This window comes from Dermochelys coriacea, chromosome 6 (genome assembly GCF_009764565.3).
Source record: "Dermochelys coriacea isolate rDerCor1 chromosome 6, rDerCor1.pri.v4, whole genome shotgun sequence".
NCBI classification, from domain to species: Eukaryota; Metazoa; Chordata; order Testudines; family Dermochelyidae; genus Dermochelys; species Dermochelys coriacea.
The window spans coordinates 98,353,158-98,373,725 of NC_050073.1; the positions used below are offsets into that span (position 1 = coordinate 98,353,158).

General features: G+C 41.9%; 1 protein-coding gene across 1 annotated transcript in view; it reads right to left on the minus strand.

The window, feature by feature from the left end:
- CATSPERB (cation channel sperm associated auxiliary subunit beta) overlaps positions 1–20,568 on the minus strand; it is a 104,900-nt gene that overhangs the window by 12,201 nt on the left and 72,131 nt on the right. Inside the window, exons 20-23 of the mRNA XM_038406101.1 lie at positions 19,599–19,796; positions 15,692–15,802; positions 10,778–10,888; positions 9,499–9,637 (exon numbers count right to left, since the gene is read on the minus strand). Of these exons, the coding sequence (XP_038262029.1) occupies positions 9,499–9,637; positions 10,778–10,888; positions 15,692–15,802; positions 19,599–19,796 (559 nt within the window). The remainder of the gene's footprint in view (positions 1–9,498; positions 9,638–10,777; positions 10,889–15,691; positions 15,803–19,598; positions 19,797–20,568) is intronic.

The window sequence follows — 20,568 nt, forward strand, 5'->3', positions numbered from 1 at the left end:
GATTCAAAACATAGAGAATCCCTCTAGGCAAGACCTTAAGTTACAAAAAGACACAAAAACAGGAATACACATTCCCTCCAGCACAGCAAATTTACAAGCCAAAACAAAGAAAACCAAATGCATTTTCTAGCTAGACTACTTACTAACTTTACAGGAGTTGAAGGGCTTGCATCCTTGATCTGTTCCCAGCAAAGGTATCACACAGACAGACAAAAGCCTTTACCCCCCTCTCCAGACTTGAAAGTATCTTGTCCCCTCATTGGTCATTTTGGGTCATGTGCCAGCGAGGTTACCTTAGCTTCTTAACCCTTTACAGGTGAAAGGATTTTGCCTCTGGCCAGGAGGGATTGTATAGCACTGTATACAGAAAAGTGGTTACCCTTCCCTTTATATTTATGGCATGCCCCCCCTCAAATCACAGATAGGGTGAAACACTGGCTGGGATTTCTTCCTGGAGCTCTAGGAGAAAACAGAGTTAATAAGACACATGCATCTCTAAATATACTACTACTTGTATAAAGACAAACAATATTTTCCATATCTCAAGGACGATTTTAACCAGTTGATTCTGGGAAACTTTCACGGGAGAGTGCATCAGCCACTTTGTTAGAAGCTCCTGAAATCTGTTGTGTGTTGAAATCAAAACCTTGGAGAGCTAAACTCCACCGAAGAAGTTTTTTGTTATTTCCCTTGGTGGCATGAAGCCACTGTAGCGCAGCATGGTCGGTTTGCCGTTCCCAAACGTATTGGTGTAGCTTTTCCAGAGCGTAGACAATGGCATAACATTCCTTTTCACTGATTGACAGTGGCTTTCCCTCTCAGACAGCTTCTTGCTGAGAAACACGACAGGAAAGAATTCTGATTTGGTCCTTGCTGCATTAAGACAGTTCCCACACCATGCTCGGACGCATCTGTGGTTACTAGGAAAGGTTTGTCAAAGTCTGGGGCCTTTAGCACAGGGTCAGATATGAGTTTCGCTTTAAGCTGGTTAAAGGCCTTCTGACACTCTTCAGTCCACTCAACTGCATTTAGCTGTTTCTTTTTGGTTAGGTCTGTCAGTGGGGCGGCGATTTGTCCGTATTGCAGTACAAATCGCCTGTAATATATGGCCAAGCCTAAGGAGGATTGGACCTGTTTCTTTGACTTTGGGACAGGCCACTTTTGGATAGCATCCACTTTGGCCTGTACGGGGTTGACAGTTCCTTGACCCACCTGGTGCCAAGGTAAGTCACTCTGTTTAGGCCTATTTGACATTTCTTAGCCTTAACGTTAGTCCTGCCTCCCTTATGTACTCAAAGACTTTTTGTAGATGTTCCAGATGTTCTGCCCTGGAATCCAAAAATATGGCCATATTGTCAAGGTAGGCAACTGCATATTCTCTCAATCCCGCTAGGAGACCATCTACAAGTCTTTGGAAGGTGGCGGGTGCATTCTGCAGACCAAAAGGGAGCACATTAAATTCATACAGCCCAACATGTATGATGGAGGCTTACCTTTCCTTGGCGGATTCATCTAGCGGTATCTGCCAGTACCCTTTGGTTAAGTCCAAGGTAGAGATGAACTGGGCCCGTCCCAGTTTCTCCAATAGTTCATCTGTGCATGTCACTGGATAGTTGTCTGGGCGAGTTACAGCATTTAACTTATAGTCCATGCAAAAACGTATCTCCCCATCTGGTTTGGGAACTAGAACCACTGGAGATGCCTAAGCACTGCCAGAGGGGCGGATTACACCCATCTGTAGCATATCCTGGACCTCCCGTTCTATAGCAGTTTTAGCTTGAGGAGACACCCAGTAAGGTTGGGCTCTAATTGAGTGAGCATTACCTGTGTCAATGGAGCGGTATGCCCATTCAGTCAGTTCTGGGGTGGCTGAGAACATTGGCTCGTAGCTAGCGCACAGCTCCTTGATCTGCTGTCGCTGCATACAGCCAAGGGTCATGGAGAGGTTCACCTCTTCCACGCGACCATCACTTTTCCCTTCATAGTAGACACCTTCAGGCCACTCAGTGTCATCTCCTCCCTGGGCTGTAAACTGACAAACCTTTAATTCTCTGGAATAAAAGGACTTTAGAGAATTAATATGGTACACCTTAGGCTTTTGGTTGGAGGTGGGGAATGCTATGAGATAATTAACAGCTCCCAGGCACTCTTGGACCTTGAATGGCCCTTCCCACAATGCTTCCATTTTATGGGCTTGGAGCGCCTTTAAGACCATGACCTGGTCCCCTACTTTGAAGGAACGCTCTCTGGCATGTTTATCATATCAGGCTTTTTTGCTCTTCCTGAGCCTCTTTTAGGTTTTCTCTAGCAAGGGCTAAAGAGGTTTGGAGGGTGTTTTGTAGATTGGTTACAAAGTCCAGAATGTTAGTTCCTGGAGAAGGTGTAAACCCCTCCCATTGCTGCTTCACCAACTGTAATGGCCCCTTAACCTCGCAGCCATATATAAGTTCAAATGGTGAAAACCCTAAACTGGGATGTGGTACAGCTCTGTAGGCAAAGAGCAACTGCTGCAACGCTAGGTCCCAATAATTGGAATGCTCATTTACGAATTTAAGTATCATGGTCCCCAAAGTTCCATTAAACTTTTCCACCAGGCCATTTGTTTGACGTCGGTAAGGGATGGCAATCAAGTGATTTACCCCATGAGCTTCCCAAAGGCTTTCCATGGTTCCTGCCAGGAAATTAGTTCCTACCTCTGTAAGGATGTCAGAGGGCCAATCTACCCTGGCAAAAATGTCTGTCAGTACCTGGCACGCATTTTTAGCCCTGGTGTTGCTTAGAGCTACTGCTTCCGGCCATCAGGTGGCAAAATTCATGAAAGTCAGTATGTACTGCTTTCCTCTTGGGGTCTTTTTTGGAAGAGGACCCAGAATATCCACAGCTACTCACTGAAATGGAACCTCAATGATGGGGAGTGGCTGGAAAGGGGCTTTGATCTGGTCTTGGGGTTTTCCCATTCTTTGGCACACCTCACAAGACCAGACATAGGTAGAAACATCCTTGCCCATTCCCTCCCAATGGAACGATTTTCCCAAATGGTCTTTGGTTCTGTTCATCCCAGCATGGCCACTAGGATGATTGTGGGCTAAGCTTAAGAGCTTTACCCGGTACTTAGTTGGAACTACCAATTGTCTCTGAGGATGCCACCAGAAAGAGTTTCCTTGTATAAAAGTCCTCTTTCTACAACAAACCTGGATCGATTAGAAGAGCTGAGAGGCAGTGGGTTGCTCCATGCCGCCGTCCAAGCTCTCTGGAGGCTTTCATCTGCTTCCTGTTCGGTCTGGAACTGTTCCCTTGATGCTGGAGACATCAGTTCCTCATTGGATTGTGGACCTGGATTTGGTCCCTCTGGAAGCGATGCAGGTGATGGGCGGTTTCCGTTGACTGTGAACCACTCTCCGCTGGTGCACTATGTTGGGGTTCAGGCTCCGGCTGAGCCTCTTATGTAGGGTTATCTGCTGCTGCCAGTGCAGGTTCAGTGGGGCCCTTTGGTGTTGGGGTTGCAAGCACTGGTTTCAGTGCTGGCAATGGTTCTGGTTATTCCGCCAGTTCCAGTTCTGGGACTGGCTCTGTCTGGGTCTCTGTGACTGGATCCACTACTGCTGTTGCAGATGTTGGCATGGGGTCTGGTTCCATCACCTCTGACTGGGTCCTGGTAGAAGTCTCTGGAACAGAGCTAGGTGTGACAGCTTGCTTAGCCTGACTGTGGGTGACCATTCCCACCCTCTTGGCTAGCTTCACATGATTGGCCAAGTCTTCCCCCAACAGCATGGGGATGGAATAATCATCATAGACTGCAAAAGTCCACGTTACTGACCAGCCCTCGTACTGGACCAGCAACCTGGCTGTAGACAAGTGAAAAAAAGTTTGACTTGAAGGGTTAAATAGTCACTAGGGTCGATTAAATTGGGATCCACTAAGGAAGCGTGGATAGCAGACACTTGTGCTCTGGTGTCCCTCCACTTCTTCCCTCCCACACTCACAGTTTCCCTCCGATCTGAGGGTATCAGGGAGGCATCTGGGCCTGAGGACCTATGGTGAGACCCCGGTGTAATGAACTGTAATCTGTTGGGATTCTTGGGGCATGTCAAGGTTCCTTCCCCACTCTGAACTTTAGGGTACAGATGTGGGGACCTGCATAAAAACCTCCTAAGCTTACTTTTACAGCTTAGGTTAAAAATTCCCCAAGGAACTATTTTACCTTTTGCCCTTGGACTTTATCGCTACCACCACCAAACGTCTAACAAGTATATACTTGGGAAAGAGCCCTTTTGGAAACGTCTTCCCCCCCCAAATCCTCCCAACCTGGGGAAGGCTTGATAAAAATCCTCACCAATTTGCATAGGTGAACACAGACCCAAACCCTTGGATCTTAAGAACAATGAAAAAGCGATCAGATTCTTAAAAGAAGAAAAAGTAAAAAGAATCACCTCTGTAAAATCAGGATGATAAATATCTTACAGCGTAATTAGATTCAAAACATAGAGAATCCCTCTAGGCAAAACCTTAAAAGTTACAAAAAGACACAAAACCAGGAATCTACATTCCATTCAGCACAGCTTATTTTCTCAGTCATTTAAAGGAATCAGAATCTAACGCATATCTAGCTAGATTACTTACTAAGTTCTAAGACTCCATTCCTGTTCTGTCCCAAGCAAAAGCATCACAGAGAGAGAGAGAAAGAGAGAGAGAGAGAGGGGCTTTGTTTCTCCCTCCCCCCAGCTTTTGAAAGTATCTTGTCTCCTCATTGGTCATTTTGGTCAGGTGCCAGCGAGGTTATCCTAGCTTCTTAACCCTTTACAGGTGAAAGGGTTTTTCTTCTGGCCAGGAGGGATTTTAAAGGTGTTTACCCTTCCCCTTTATATTTATGACAGTTGGCCTTTACATGCCCTGGCTCATTACATTTAAAACATTGCCCAGCTGACTGGTCACTGGGGCGAGGTGGGTTGTTGGAGAATGGTGTGTGAGAAGATAAGGTGTCTGAGGGTTTTCTTGGGGTGTAGTCGGCACTTTGGTTTGCCACCAGTAGTAGGGTATGGTCTGAGGGTGTCCCTTCTGGTACTGCTCAAATTGCAACCAGGGTTGTTTCTCTCTCCTCCCTCCACCTGTTTTGTTCCAGTTTGCCCTCCCTCTCTGGCGGTCTGGGACTGCTCGTATTGATCAGCATAAGCAGCAAGACTTCCTACTGAGTCCATTTTCTTATCCCATAAATGCTGTTTTATGTCATCCTTGGACATATTCAGGAATTGCTCCTGTATCATCAAATCCTGCATTCCTCCAAAGCTAGTTACATCCCGTCCTTTGAGGCATTTATCAAACAGATCTGTCATCTGGTTTACATAAGCCACATTACTTAGTCCAGGCCCTCTCTTAAGGGCTCTAAATTTTATTCTGTAAGTTTCAGGTGTAACTTGAAATTGTTTTAAAACCAAATCCTTGAATTTATCATAGTCAGAAGCCTCATCACTAGGCATCTTATTGAATATGTCCAGAGCTCTTCCAGTCAATTTTGCGACCAATGTGATCATCTTGTGAGCGTCAGGAATTTTATGGAGTGTGCACAGTCTCTCAAAGGTGAGAAAATATTCAGCAATATCACTGGATTCATCATACTTTGGACATAGTCACTCCCATTTGTGGATTGTTGGGGAAGGATTGTTAGGGTTATTCAGTACATTCTGCTGAGCCCTTGCCTTCTCTATCGCCAGTGCATGCTTCCTTTCCTTTTCCCTCTCCTCCATTTCTTTTTCTTTTTCCTCCATAGCTCTCCTGTGGGCAGCCTCTTGGGTAGCATCTTCTGTCTTTGCCTTGGCTTTTTCTGCCTCTATATCGAGTCATTTTAATTCGACCAGTCTCTGGTGTTCCTTTTCTTTCTCTTCTGCTTCCAGTCTGGCTATCTCCAGTTTCTGTTGGGCATTGATTTCTGTCATCTTAGCCCCTCTATTTTTAACCTAGCTATACCGGAGAGTTAGAAAGAAAAAAAAAAACCTGGCTTGTAAAATTTGCCATGCTGTAACCTGATACCTTTGTCTTGATAGCTGTTCCCAGCCTACAGAAAAATCCCTTTGTTAAAACCACTAACACCTCTGCCTCCCGGCAAAGGGACAGAAAAAACTCTAACTTCTTTCAATTAAAAAAAAACAAAAAACAACCTCTTCAGCTCTGTGCTTTTGGTTCAAAATTATCTCTGGTTCAAAATGATCCTACCACTCTGCCACCATGTCAAGGTTACCTCCCCACTCTGAACTCTAGGGTACAGATGTGGGGACCCACATGAAAGACCACATAAGCTTATTTTTACCAGCTTAGGTTAAAACTTACCCAAGGCACAGATTTCTTTCTTGCCTTGGGAACCAGCTTAGGTTAAAACCTGGTACACGCTGCCACCACCAAACAATTTAACAAAGAATCCGGGAAGAAACTACTTGGAGACATCTTCCCTCAAAATATCCTCCCAAGCCCTTACATCCCCTTTCCCGGGGTGGCTTGAGAATAAACAAGATGAGCACAAACTAGCCTTGGATTTTTAAGACCCTAAAAACCCAGTCAGATTCTTAAAAAAACAGAACTTTATTAGAAGAACAAAACAAAGATAAAAGAAACACTCTGTAAGATTAGAATGGAAGATAATCTCACAGGCAGTCAGATTCAAAACAGAGAATCCCTCTAGGCAAAACCTTAAATTACAAAAAGACACAAAAACAGGAATACACATTCCCTCTAGCACAGTGAATTTACAAACCAAAACAAAGAAAACATAACGCATTTTCTAGTGAGATTACTAACTTTACAAGAGTTGAGGGGCTTGCATCCTTGATCTGATCCTGGCAAAGGTATCACACAGACAGACAAAAGCCTTTCCCACCCTCTCCAGACTTGAAAGTATCTTGTCCCCTCATTGGCCATTTTGGGTCAGGTGCCAGCAAGGTTACCTTAGCTTCTTAACCCTTTACAGGTGAAAGGATTTGCCTCTGGCCAGGAGGGATTGTATAACACTGTATACAGAAAGGTGGTCACCCTTCCCTTTATATTTACGACAGTTATACACTTTATTGCTTATATAGGCTAAGCTGTATACCAAATAAGAGCAGCATATTAAGCTGCTAGGATATGTGTGCCACCATAAAGATTCCTCTGCCTGCAGCACCAGATGGGAACTCTGAGGGGTGGATTTTCCTCTCACTTACACAGTGGAAATCAGGCTTTCAGGTTTTCTGATTTTCACCAAAATCAATAGGGTTCTTCTCTCTGATGGCTACAGGATTCCCTGAAATGTTCGAATTGATTGGCTATGTGGCACCACAACCCTTCATACCAAAGCTTATGTGATTGCTAAGGACCCAGCAGGATTGTCTGCTGAAGCAGGTGTGGGAGTGGCAGGAATGCAGTCTCTGTCTTGAACCTGAATGTCCTGGCCTCCTGGAGCATCACCCTCTGAGGATCCCAATGTGCTTTCCAGGCCTGAGGGAATCCACCCTCCCATCCATGTGGGCGGGGGGAGGGATAGCTCAGTGGTTTCAGCACTGGTCTGCTAAACCCAGATTGTGAGTTCAGTCCTTGAGGGGGCCATTTAGGTATCTGGGGCAAAAATTGTTTGGGGATTGGTCCTGCTTTGAGCAGGGGGTTGGACTAGATAACCTCCTGAGGTCCCTTCCAACCCTGATATTCTATGATTCAAGGCCAACAGGAGACAAGAAAATAAGATTCATTACAGACAGTTCCTGCACTTTGAGCCCCTTCTGCTCCTCAGCCTGTCCCTGACCTTCCTACCACTCAGACTTGCAATCTCCATGCTGCCTTTTACTCCGTCATGTCACCTAGGGCTAGGCTGCTATTGAATCCTCTCTGTTCTCCATCCCCACCCCTCAACCTGTGCTCCCTGCCTTGGTCATCTCTTCATTTGACTCTGCAGCCCGCTCTTCTCTGGCCTCAGTGCCTCTCCTCTTGCTCCCCTCGGCTTAGCTAAAATGCTGCTGCTAAAATTACCTTCTTCCCTTGCCACTCTGCTCATGTCACTCATTTTTTTAGATCCCTGCACTGCCCTCCCTGACACTCCTGTATCAAGGTCAGACTTCTCTTCACCTGCTAGGCCCTATCCAGCTCCACTCCCTCCTGCATCTCCTCATGCTTCCCCCTCATTCACCCAAGCCTCTCTCCTTACCATCCCTTTGTATCCTCCCCATCACCTCTATACCCCCTTCTGTGCAGAAGTCTGTCCGTAGTCCCGTATGTCATGTGACTGCCCCTCTTCCTTTTACACCCTCCTCCCTGGAGCTCACTACTTCCAACAGTGCCTCTGGAGAGATTCTTACATATAATGTTACAGACAAGCAAGAAGAAATGCCAGAGAGTTGAGTGTAAGCTGAGTCACCTAATATTTTTCTCAATTTCTTTTTATTTATAATATGGTACCTCAATTTTAATGAATAATAATATTATTTTTGTTGCTCCATAGGAATTCATGCTTCTTGATAGACAAAGAGAAAATTATGGTTCCTGCCCTGAGGAGGTTAGAAAATAAATTATACTGATACCCCAATGAATAACAACAAATCATAGTGAAGTAGGAAAGCAAGAGAAATAACAGAAAACAAGGGAAAGGGAATAATATTCTTGCAGGAGCATTATTTTATTATTTATATACAACAGTTCTTAATCAATGCTCAGAAAGTTGGTTCCCAGGTATTTTGATACTATATATGGCCCAAACAGAAATGATTTATGGCAATTTTGTTCAATTGTTTCTTTTAGAAATGGTAATGGATTAACCTAGGCAGCATATATGGTTGATTATACTCTGAGTCCTAATTTGGACAAATTTAAATCCTTCTGTTCTAATATTATGAAGGTATTTTTTATTTGATTACAATCGCTCTCAGAGAACCAAATCAGAGTCAGGACCCATTGGACTAGGCACAGTACAAATACACATAAAGCCAGCGTCCCTGCTTTGAACAGCTTGCATAATTTTGAAATTTGAAGATCCATGGGTGAAATCCTGGTCTCATTGACATCAGTGTGAATTTTGCCATTGACTTCTATTGGGCCAAAAATTCAACCCTGCAGTATCTCGTGCAAGTAAAACTCGCATAGTCTTCAATGGAAGGACACTGCCCAATTGGTTCCTATGAGACATTTTAAATGTTAGGGGGTTGAATCCTGCTCCAATTTAAGTCAATGTTAAACAAGTGGAAAGAACCAGCAAACCAGCCTGGCTGGGGTTTTATATTTTCCTCTTGCATCTTTTACCCTGTCTTTTTAACAGTGGAACGTCTTGGTTGATAGAAATCAGACAATGCTCAGTATCACATACATACTAGTACATACATCAGGGTTTAAGCAGGAGTCCTTGCCTGGATCCGTTAAGAAAATAGGTGAGAAAGGAAAGGTAAACTTCCAGCAGAAATGCCCATTTAGAGAGACTTTTTACAGATCTTAACATTTGTTCTTAGCCTTGTCTGATATCAAAAAACTGTTCTGCAAATCCTCTATCCATACCTGCAACTTCCCAGTTTGTCCTATGGTTAACCTCTGTGACTGTGACAAAAAATGGAGATACCAGTGGTGTATATTCATTCTCACTGTCAACTCTGAAATGGACTGGAAGTCTTGTAACTGGATACTTCATCCTCAAAGCCTAAAATTGAAGTTGCATATTACTATTTAGTTAAATTTAAAATAAGATTGTGTTGCTTCTTTAATTCATTCATTAAACATTGAAGCCTCACCTTAATAGGGGTGTCTATCCCATTCAGATGAACAAAGGTTAACAGGGGTCTGAGAGCTCAATTAGCCCACCCTGATGCACCTGGAGGATCTGTCAGAGTTGATTTGTTATTAGACCTAGCTGGGGATAAGTAGATAAAAGAAGGAACTGAAATCTAGCAGGGAGGATCCCAGACAGAGAAACCAGGAGAGAAAAGGTAGTGAGTTCCCTCTGTCTGGGAAGGGCATGGGGAAAGCAGATGGAAAAAAGCTACACGGGTGGAATTAATCCCAGTGGGACCCTGGAAAGGCAGCATGGCACAGAGGAGTCCTGAAGGAGTGGTGCTCAAGCAGAGAAAGGAGGAGCCGGGAGGGCCTAGAGAGAAGCTAGAGGCCTGGTTAAACAGAGGAGAGGTGGTGTTACGCTCAGGCTGCTGGGAAGCAGCACAGGGGGAATCAGAGATAGGATGTGGCCCAGGGAAATAGCAGAATGGCTGAAGACGACCTAGGTACTTAAGACAGGGTCCTCTAGGCCAGAACACAGAGTTGAAGGTGGGCTTGAGTTCTCCAACCAGCCTTGAAGAAGGCATGTACAAGCCTGATACAAGGACTGTTTAGCCCAGGGTAGAGCCGAAGATAGAACCTCAAGAAAGAGTTAAATAGTAGCCCAAGAGGGGGCAAAAGGATAATTTGTATTACAACCGTTTTGGACTTTCAGTTGTACTTTTGTTACACCAGAAGGGGTGCAATTAAAATGTGACTTGGCCAGAGGATGAATTGTGAGATGAGACCTCCACAGGACCAGAATGACTGTTGGCAGGGGAGCACTAGAGCAGAAAGAGCTGCTACATCATGTCCAGCTAGGAGGGGGAGTGTTAACAGTGAGTCAGCTCTTCCACACTCACATACGTACAATAATGAGCTGGGATGTCTCCTTAAGAGTAAGATTATTTGCCCCTGTTTCATCCATACAATTCTTACTAAAGTCAGGAGGGTTGCCTAGACATAGCTAAGGGAAGAATTCAGTCTTAATAAACATTTATTTTCAAGCTTGTCTTGTTACAGTTGTCACCTTCTCCTTGCAATCTGAGAAAGCAACAAAAGAGGAAAGTTTCTTGTTGTCATCGCAGTTACATTCTGCTCGAGTTGACTTGTTAGCACACTGCTTGTAGGCTCCAGAATTCTGTAGATGGGACATAAAAACAGTTTACCTCACTTTCTTACCTACATTCTGAAAACTTTTTTTTGTTTTTTGTTTAAAAAAAAGAACATGAGTAAACAAATGCAATTACTTATCTGGATTTATTGGAGAGATCTAAAATGTAAATGTGTCATTTGCTAGAGACCAATCTGGGTATTAGAGAAGGTCAAAATTCAGCATTTCAATTCTGTGGGAAATTCTGAGTGTTGCAATATATGGTTCCATCCCATATGGTTTTGAAAAAAATCAAGATCTCAGAATTTTCCCTGAAATGCAATATTCCAAAAATATTTAATTAATGTTTAATTTCATCCTGACCATATCATTTTGGCTTTTATGTTACATTATATAAACTAGAGCTGGTCAGGAAGCTGAATTTCCATTTTTTAAATGTTTTTGGGTTTGGGGAAAATTTTTTTTTGTTCTATACTAGGACAAAAAACCAATTTTTTTCACAAAACAGAAATCCTGTGATATTTTGTTTCACAAACATTGAAAAAATGAGTTACTTATCTGAACCATAAATGTTATTCTTAGAGATGTGGGGGCAGATGTGTATTCCACTCAGATGTGAAATGCCCAGCGTGCTGAAGACAAAGAACTTTGTGCATGGGCTCTCATGCCTTTTTCTGGCCCTTCCCAAGGCTATTTAAGAGCGGAACTGCCCTGACCCTCCTCAGTTCCTTCGCACTGGAAGGGATGGAGAATATGCCATGGAATACACATCTGCATCCACACCTCAAAGAACAGTTACAGTCCAGTAACTAACCAATTTTTCTTCAAGTGGTTGCAGACATGTATTCTGCTCACGTGACTCACAAGCAGTAACAGAAGGGGGTGAGACTCAGAGGCTATTTAAACAGCAGAACTGACTTTCCAAAATTTGTATCCAACCTAGATGCCGTCATAACAGTGTAGTATAGTGTAGCGTTGGGTAAAGGTATGCACAGAAGATCAGGTAGTGACCCAGCAAATGTCCAATATGGAAATGTCACTAACAACCATGACTGAAGCCACTTGGTTTCTTGTCGAATGAACCAATATCCTTTGTGAAGATGTGGCCCATTGAGGGGCCTTGGCAAAAAATCCTCTTTTCTTTGAAAACAACTCTCATCTCAGGCCTGACAAACTCACTACATCAAACACATCTAGAAGAGTATTTATCCATAGGGATAACCTGCAAGGCACCTACATATAGCTTGTAACTAGACCTATAATCACTGAGAGAAGTATGCATGGGTAATATTTAAGGAAAATGTAACTATATGGAAAGTATGCTTTATGGTCTTGGAGTGAAGTTATTTACCAAGGGATAATATGTCTTGGTGAAGGCATATTCGAACAGGTGGGAGTTTTCACCCCTCCCTGGCTAGCCAGTGATGCAAGGCAACTATCAATGGAAAACCATCAGAGACAATGGTAAACAACTGAAACCACCTAGATGTAAAAAGGAACATTACAACAGACAGGGGATCACATTGCCTATGAGTAGAGTCAAAAGACTATTTCAGTATAACACAGATTAGGAAGAGGCACTCTGGATTCATTCACTGAGGAAACATCTTGTAGAGCTGGGGTGTTTTCATAAAAGACTGGATCCTGGTTCTTGTAAAGTCAGCCAGTTTTGAACAATGGCATTTTCTGGCAATTTATCTATAAAAATTTAGACATGGTGTTCCAATTTAGGAAGGCATATTTCAATAACAGTGCCTGCTGATTACCAATGTGCATCTGTAATGACAAGGTAGAATAAATATTCCTTCCCATTAAATCTAGCCCTTTAGATGCTTTATCTTCAGGCATCAGCTTGAACCTTCTCTCATCTCAGCCTCCCATTTGCAGCTATTCTGAGGAGAAAGTTTGGGGTGGAATGGGAGTAGAAGCTCTCAAAGCCTTGCATAGGGACATAATATTGCTTATCCATATACTTCATGTGTTTCAAAAGAGCTTCATTTACAGGGAGAGCTCCTGCAGCTAATGGTTGGAGAATGTCCACCAATTTATGGGTATTCTCCTGAACAAACTCTGTCTAAATGCCCAAGACTGTAGTCATTTGCCTCAGCAGATCCTGATAAGACTTACAGTCTTGAGTAACAGGAGAAGACAAATATGACATTGTGGAATCATCCAGTGAGGAAGGATGAGGAGCCCGTGGAATCTCCTGTGGCAAAGCTTGCTCCTGCAATACTGGTTCAGACTGTAATAGCTCAGAGGGAGCCCGAGTCTCCAGTCTAGCTGAGTTGGGAAGTGAGACAATAGGAGGGTTCAGTGACTTTGCTCTGCAAGGAGCAGAGGATCGGGTCCTTGAAGATTGAGAAGCATCCCAAAGGTCACATTCACTGTAGTAGAGAGGAGACTAATAAGCTCTTCTGAGCTTGTTCAGCACTAACTAGGCATACCTGTAAGGCTTGCTGTGCCTGGAAGGGAGGAGCTTAAAAAGGGAAAACAAGAGAAAGACATTATAAATAACTTGAAGTGGAGTCTCATGGGAACTCAGGGGAGCCACATGGGCCCCAAGCCCCTACCCCTACTATGGGAATGGTGCTGGTTCCGGTAACGATATTGATTCCCTGGAGGCCTCGAAGACTTTCAAGATTGGTAATTGGAGGACAGAGAGAGGCACAGGTAGAGGACCTTGAGCTCAAACGCAAGGAATCTTCCAAATAATCTGATGACAACAGAGGAGCCACCCCGGTGGAGTCAGCAAGCGCCCAAACTTGACTGAGGTTCAAAACGTGGGCCACATTGGTATTAAAGATGGTATGGTAACCAGCGCCTTGAGTACCAGTAGGGATACTGAGGCTGCACAGACAGTTGGCACTGGAACAAATGTTAGTATTGAACCTGTAGATCTGGTCTGCACTGAAACTGCGCAAGGCAACATTGCCATCAATGCCAAAGGGATCTCTTTGTACCAATAAAAGGGACTGATTTTGCCTCTGCACACTGATTTTTAAGCAGTGCTGAAGGCATCACCAGCAACAGAGCACAATCTGAAAGCAGTTCAGGCAGTCCTGAGGCTGCAGAAGAAACCACCACAGCTGAATGCTTGTATTAAAGGAGAGACAGAGACAGAGAAGCAGAGCAAATCTGAAGCTGCCCGATAAACCCACAGAAGAGGGAAACATAACTAACAGGACATTTTTCTTTACTTTGCTGTTTTAACTCTTCCAGGGCTGGAGCTAGGAAACAAAAGCAAAGACATCCTAGGAACAACTTGGGTTAGCCCTAAAAGAAATAACCACCCAAAGCAGTGCAGACCAAAGCAAGTTAATTTTCATCATCTGAGTCAGATGCCACCAGCAGAAGGTTGATTTTCTTTTTTAGTGGTTTGGATTCTGTAGTTTCTGCATCAGAGAGTTGCACCATTGTCTCCCATAAATGTAAACAAACTTGTTTGTCTGAGTAATTGGCTGAACAAGAAGTAGGACTGGGTGGGGACTTAGAGGCTCTAAAGTTTTGTATTGTTTTGTTTTTGAGTGTAGTTATGTAACCAAAAAAAATCTACATGTATAAATTGCACTTACACGATAGAGATTGCACTACAATACTTGTATGAGGGGTACTGAAAAATACTATTTCTTTTGTTTGCCATTTTTGCAGTGCAAATATTTATAATAAAAAATAATATAAAGTGAGCACTGTCACCTTTGTATACTGTGTTGTACTTGAAATCAATGTATTTGAAAATGTGGAGAAACATCCAAAAATATTTAATAAATTTCAATTGGTATTCTATTGTTTAACAATGTGATTAACTCAAAAAAATTAATCACGATTAATTATTTTGAGTTAATCGCAAGAGTTAATTGCGATTAATCGACAGCCCTACTTTATAGCGTGGGATACAAACATTACAAGATTAATGCTTGAAGCAGTTAACAAGCATTTTAGAGTCTAAACACAGCCTTACAAGTTTAACACCCATCTTGAATAATAATAACAAACACGTAAATTGGTCTGGATTCCAGTTATGAATTTGTCAGTACTCAGCTGACACCTACAGCCTTGGCAAGAGCTGGCACCAGGGCTACCAGCATCACACTAACTAACTAGTAAGAGTACTACTACTGTTGTCTATAACCATTTAGCATTCACTAAGAAGCCACTGAGATACCAAAATGTGACCATGCTGAATGCTATGACTCAAACTTTGGGGAGTGTCACCCTTAAATAGCGTTGAGAAGGACCAAAAGGAGGTGTGAGGTACATGTGCCACCTGACAGGTACTGCTCAGCAAAGTTCTCCGTTTTTGGTGTGCTCAGCGCATGCACACCTGAGTGGAATATATCTGTGCAACCACTTGAAGAAGAGCGTACTGTTTCCAAAACAAACTATATTCCCTAGAATCCAAAAACCTTCCCAACAAAAGATTAATTAAAATGGATATGTTTCTGAGGAACTGACATCTTCCATTTAAAAAAAATGTCCAGCAGGTCTAGTGCCATTCAGTTTCCATTGTCTTTCCTCTCTATTGTTGCAGAATCCACAGTTATACACTGCAGTTTCCATCAAAGTATGCTAGTGGTGTTATAATGCTCCACAAGCCCTGCTGTAGATCCAGTATATAGGAAAGAAGATTTTACCCTGAGCAAGATGAAAAAGATGAAGCTGGCATATCACTAACTGTCCTGTCTGTAAACTTACCTCTCTTTGATCTTTTGTAGTATTGATTATTTAAAGTGACTGATAGAAAACTGAACAGAATGTAAAAAATGAACAGTATGGAAAGCACGCATGATCCCAGAACATTCAGCAGTAGTGAAATTATTACAGAAGACTTACTTTTGATCCTGCAAAATAATCTCTCATTCTAGGTTTGCTGGGGTCAGCATTATAAAAGTTATCAGTGAGTGGAAGAGCTATTCCCAGTTTAGATGGAGGCCTGTAGTTTACCTGTGTAAAATACAACAGAAGAGAGATGGATATGGAATAAATATACATTCAGATGTAGTCAAAAGGATGATACAAGAGTTTCTTAACATCAGAATAACTAGCAAAGGAAATGCATATGGTATTAATACCACAGAGGACACAAAACAGACCTGTTCATTTATTTTTAATCACACTTCTAAGTCTACTGTTGTCCCAAATGGAAAAGTATCTATGTCCTTAAAATATATGTATGATAATGTTTAATAAAATGAATTATAAACCAAGTGGACTCAATTTTCAAACATGGGCATCTAAATGGAACATTCAGATCCTATATTTGAATGTTCAAATTGACACATATGCACACACATTTGACATGTCTATATGCTGATCCTAGTAAGGGATTTGGTTGTCTTATTTAGGCATCTATGTTTGAAATATGGGTCTAACAATGTGCAAAGTTTTGTATACTTTGTATCTTAAATACAATTAAGATATTACAGAATTGTCCAATATTAAGTCTGATCTAGAACATTTCACATGATTAAAAAGCCATGTTAGAAAATGAACCATTCAGTCATATGAATTGGCGAGGTGTATAAGATAACCAATGTTAAGAAAGAGGTATTCAATGGTCAAGTTAATAATACCATAACTCGGTGACTTGGTTCTCTGTCTTGCCCCTTTCCCTGCTTCCAATCCCATTTCAGAGCTCCTGTATCTGTGGGGTTTAGGAATCTTGAGAAAAAACAAAATATTCTGGAGGAATGTAGAAGCCTTGAAATCATGAATTAACATGTAGTGAGAGGATCTGCATGATTGGAAAGTTAAAAGCAATGATTATAACATATTTAGAAAACACTGAGTGGGCAAAAGGGGAAGGGAGTAGTTCTGTATGCCAAAAATGGCATTACCTGTTTCCAAGTCACTGACAACTTGGAAAAAAAATGCTCTTGAATGCTTAGAGATCAATGTCCTAACTGATGATAATGCACAAGAAAGGATACTAGTTGGTGTCTGCTTCAGACCACCAAATCACACTAGAGAACAGGATGACCTATTCCTGTAGTGCCTATCTACAAGGTGTCTGGAAAAAAAAAAGATGTGAGATCATGGGGAATTTCAATTTGAGTCTCATGCTGCCAGTACTAAAATATCCTTGGAATTTCTAAATATTATAGATGACAATTGCTTAACTTAAACAGTGCTGCATACAACATGGGGGAATTCTATGTTAGCCCTCATCTTGACAGATAAACAGGGATTGATTACAGAACTAAAAATTAATGGAAGCTTAGGTACAAGTGATCATAACTTGATCATATTTGCAATATGCAACAGAAAAAAAGTCCAAACCAGTAATACTTGGTACTTGAAAAGGAGCAGTTTCACAAAACTGAAAATAATTATGAACCAAATCAGCTGGGAGGAAGAATTTCATCAGAAAAAACAATGATAATTGGGAATTGTTTAAAAACAATTATATATTAAGCAATTCCCAATTATTATTGTTTTTTCTGATGAAATTCTTCCTCCAAGCTAATATATATAAAAAAATGGAAGAAAAAGGAAGTCAACAATAATAAATATAAATCAGAATCTAAGAATTATAGAAAATTGACAAGGGAAGCCAAGGGACACAAGGAGAAATTTATGGCTAGCAGAGTTAAAGACAATAATATAATAAGTTTTTTTAGTAAAAAACTTAACAAAAAGAAACCTAACAATGGTATTAGTCCATTATTAGATGGAAATGATACAATTATTAATAATAATGCACAAAAGACAGAAGGATTCAATATATATTTCTGTTCTGAATTTGGGGAAAAGCAGATGATGATTGTCATATCATATGATGATGATGATGATGATAATGATGATACTATTTCCATTCCACTAGCATCTCAGGAAGATGTTAGACAGCAGCTATTAGAGTTAGACATTTTAAAATCAGCTGACAACTTGCACTGAAGAGTTTTAAAAGACCTGGTGGGGGAACTTCCTGGACTTATGTTGATTTTCAATAAGTTTTAAATTTGATTTTCAATAAAGTTTTGGAACACTGGGGAAGTGGCAGAAGAAAGCTAACATTATGCCAATATTTAAAAAGTGTAAATGGAATGACCTGGATAATTATAAGCCTATCAGTCTGACATCAGTCCCTAGCAAGATAACGGAGTGGCTGATACAGGAATTCACTGATAAAGAATTAAAGGAGGGTAATATAATTAATGCCAATCAACATGGGTTTATGGAAAACAGATCTTTTCAAACTAATTTGATTTTTTTTTTTAAAAAAATGAGATTACAAGTTTGATTGATAAAGCTAGTTGTGTAGATGAAATACACTTTGATTTCTGCAAAACATTTGAGATACCATGTGATTCTTTGCTTAAAAAGAACAGAATGATATAAAATTAACAAGGCACACATTAAAAGGATTAAAAATTGATTGATAGATCTCAAAATGTAACGGTAAATGGGGAACCATCATGAAATGGATGTATAGTGGGGCCCCTCAGGAATCAGTTCTTGGCCCTATGTTATTTAACATTTTTATCAATGATCTGGAAGAAAACAAAATCATCACTGAAAAAATTTGCAGATGACACAGAGATTGGGGGAGTGGTAAATAATGAAGAGGACAGGTCACTGATAGAGAGCAACCTGGATCATGTGGTAAACTGAGTGCAAGCAAACAATATGAGTTTTAATATGGCTAAGTGTGAATGTATACATCTAGGAACAATGAATGTTGGACATACAAGATGGGGGACTTCATCCTAGGAAGCAGTGACTCTGAAAATATATGGGGGTCATGGTGGACAATCAGCCAAACGTGTCTCCAAGGTGATGCTATAGCCAAAAAGGCTAATGCAATCCTGGTATGCATAAACATGGGAATCTCAAGTAAGAGTAAAGAGGTTATTTTACCTTTGTATTTGGCACTGGTGTGATCACTGCAGGAATACTGTCTCCAGTTCTGGTGTCCACAATTCAAGAGGGACATTGATAAATTGGAGAGGGTTCAGAGAAGAGCCATGAGAATGATCAAGGGATTAGAAAACATGCCTTACAGCGGTTCAATATATTTAATTTAACAAAGAGAAGGTTAAGTAGTTCAGTATATTTAATTTAACAAAGAGAAGGTTAAGGGTGACTTGATCACAGTCTGTAAGTATCTACATGGTGAATAAATATTTGAAAATGCGCTCTTCAGTCTAGCAGACAAAGATTTTACATGATTCAATGGCTGGACATTGAAGCTAGACACATTCAGACTGGAAATAAGGTGTAAACGTTTTTGAAGTGAGAATAATTAACCATTGGAACATCTTACCAAGGGTCATGGTGAATTATCCATGACTGGCAATTTTTAAATCAAATTTGGATGTTTTACAAAAAGATATGCCCGAGTTCAACAGCAATTATTTTGGAGGCGTTCTATGGCCTGTTATACAGGAATTGAGACTTGATGATCACAGTGGTCCCTTCTGGCCTTGGACTCTACAAACATTTTGATTTACTCAGCCTAAACATACTAAATATTGATGGCATATTTATAATAAAATATAATATTTTTGATCCAACTTTCAAGCCCTGGACTCTAATTTTACACACACATTTTTGTGCACAACTAAATCTACAAAAATATGTTGACACCCATTTATGTATTCGCTTCCTCAACTTTTGTGAGCAAATAAGCATGCATCCACTTTTTCTTGTGATATCAGTGTCTCAAAAGTGGTTTCACAAAATGGGAGGCTGAACATTACTCCCTTTGGATATAAATTTGCTGACTATTTAGCTTTCTTACCGGCAACTGTTTTAAGAGTTTGAAACCATATGGGTCTTTTGGGTCCCCATGAAGCCAATTCTGGGCAGAGATTGAAACTGGAGAAATGTAGTGCATTGATTTACTGTACGAACAGCCACTCTTCAGTGTTAGGACAATTGTTGACACACCACAAACAAGTGATGCTTTTGTGAGAACAGCAGCTATTGAAGATTTACCCTGTGGAAGTTCATATGGTAAAAATAAATGAGTACATCCAAAACATATACAATATACCATTACAACAGGGGTGGGCAAACTGTGGCCCAGGGGCCATATTCAGCCCTCCTGACGATTTAATCTGGCCCTATAGCTCCCGTCAGGGACTGGGATCCGGGCTTGCTCTGGCTCCTATGGATAGGGGCAGCCAGGAGCTTCCACAAGCTGCCCCCAACCCAAGTGCCGCCCCTGCAGCTCCCATTGGCTGAGAAACACAGCCAATGGGAGCTGCAGGGGTGATGCCTGTGGATGGGACAGCGCACAGAGCTGCCTTACTGTGCCTCTGTGTAGGAGCCGGAGGGGGGACATGCTGCTGCTTCTGGGAGCTGTTTGAGGTAAGCACCTCCCAGAACCTGTACCCCTGACCCCCTCCCATGTCCCAACCCCTGCCCCAGCCCTGATGCCCCTCCTGCCCTCTGAACCCCTTGGTCCTAGCCCAGAGCACCCTCCTGAACCCCTATCCCCAGGCCCACCCCAGAGCCCGCACCCCCAGCAGAAGCCCTCACCCCTCCGCCACCCCAACCCTCAATTTTGTGCGCATTCATGGCCTGCCATACAATTTCCACACCCAGATGTGGCCCTTGGGCCAAAAGGTTTGCCCAACCCTGCATTACAGTGAACTTAGAAAATAAAGCTAGAAATGGCCTATAGCTCATACAGTCTTCTTCAGAAATGGTCTGTACCATTAGACACAGCAGTGCTTCATAATTTGTTCTGACTGGTTTGCTTGGTG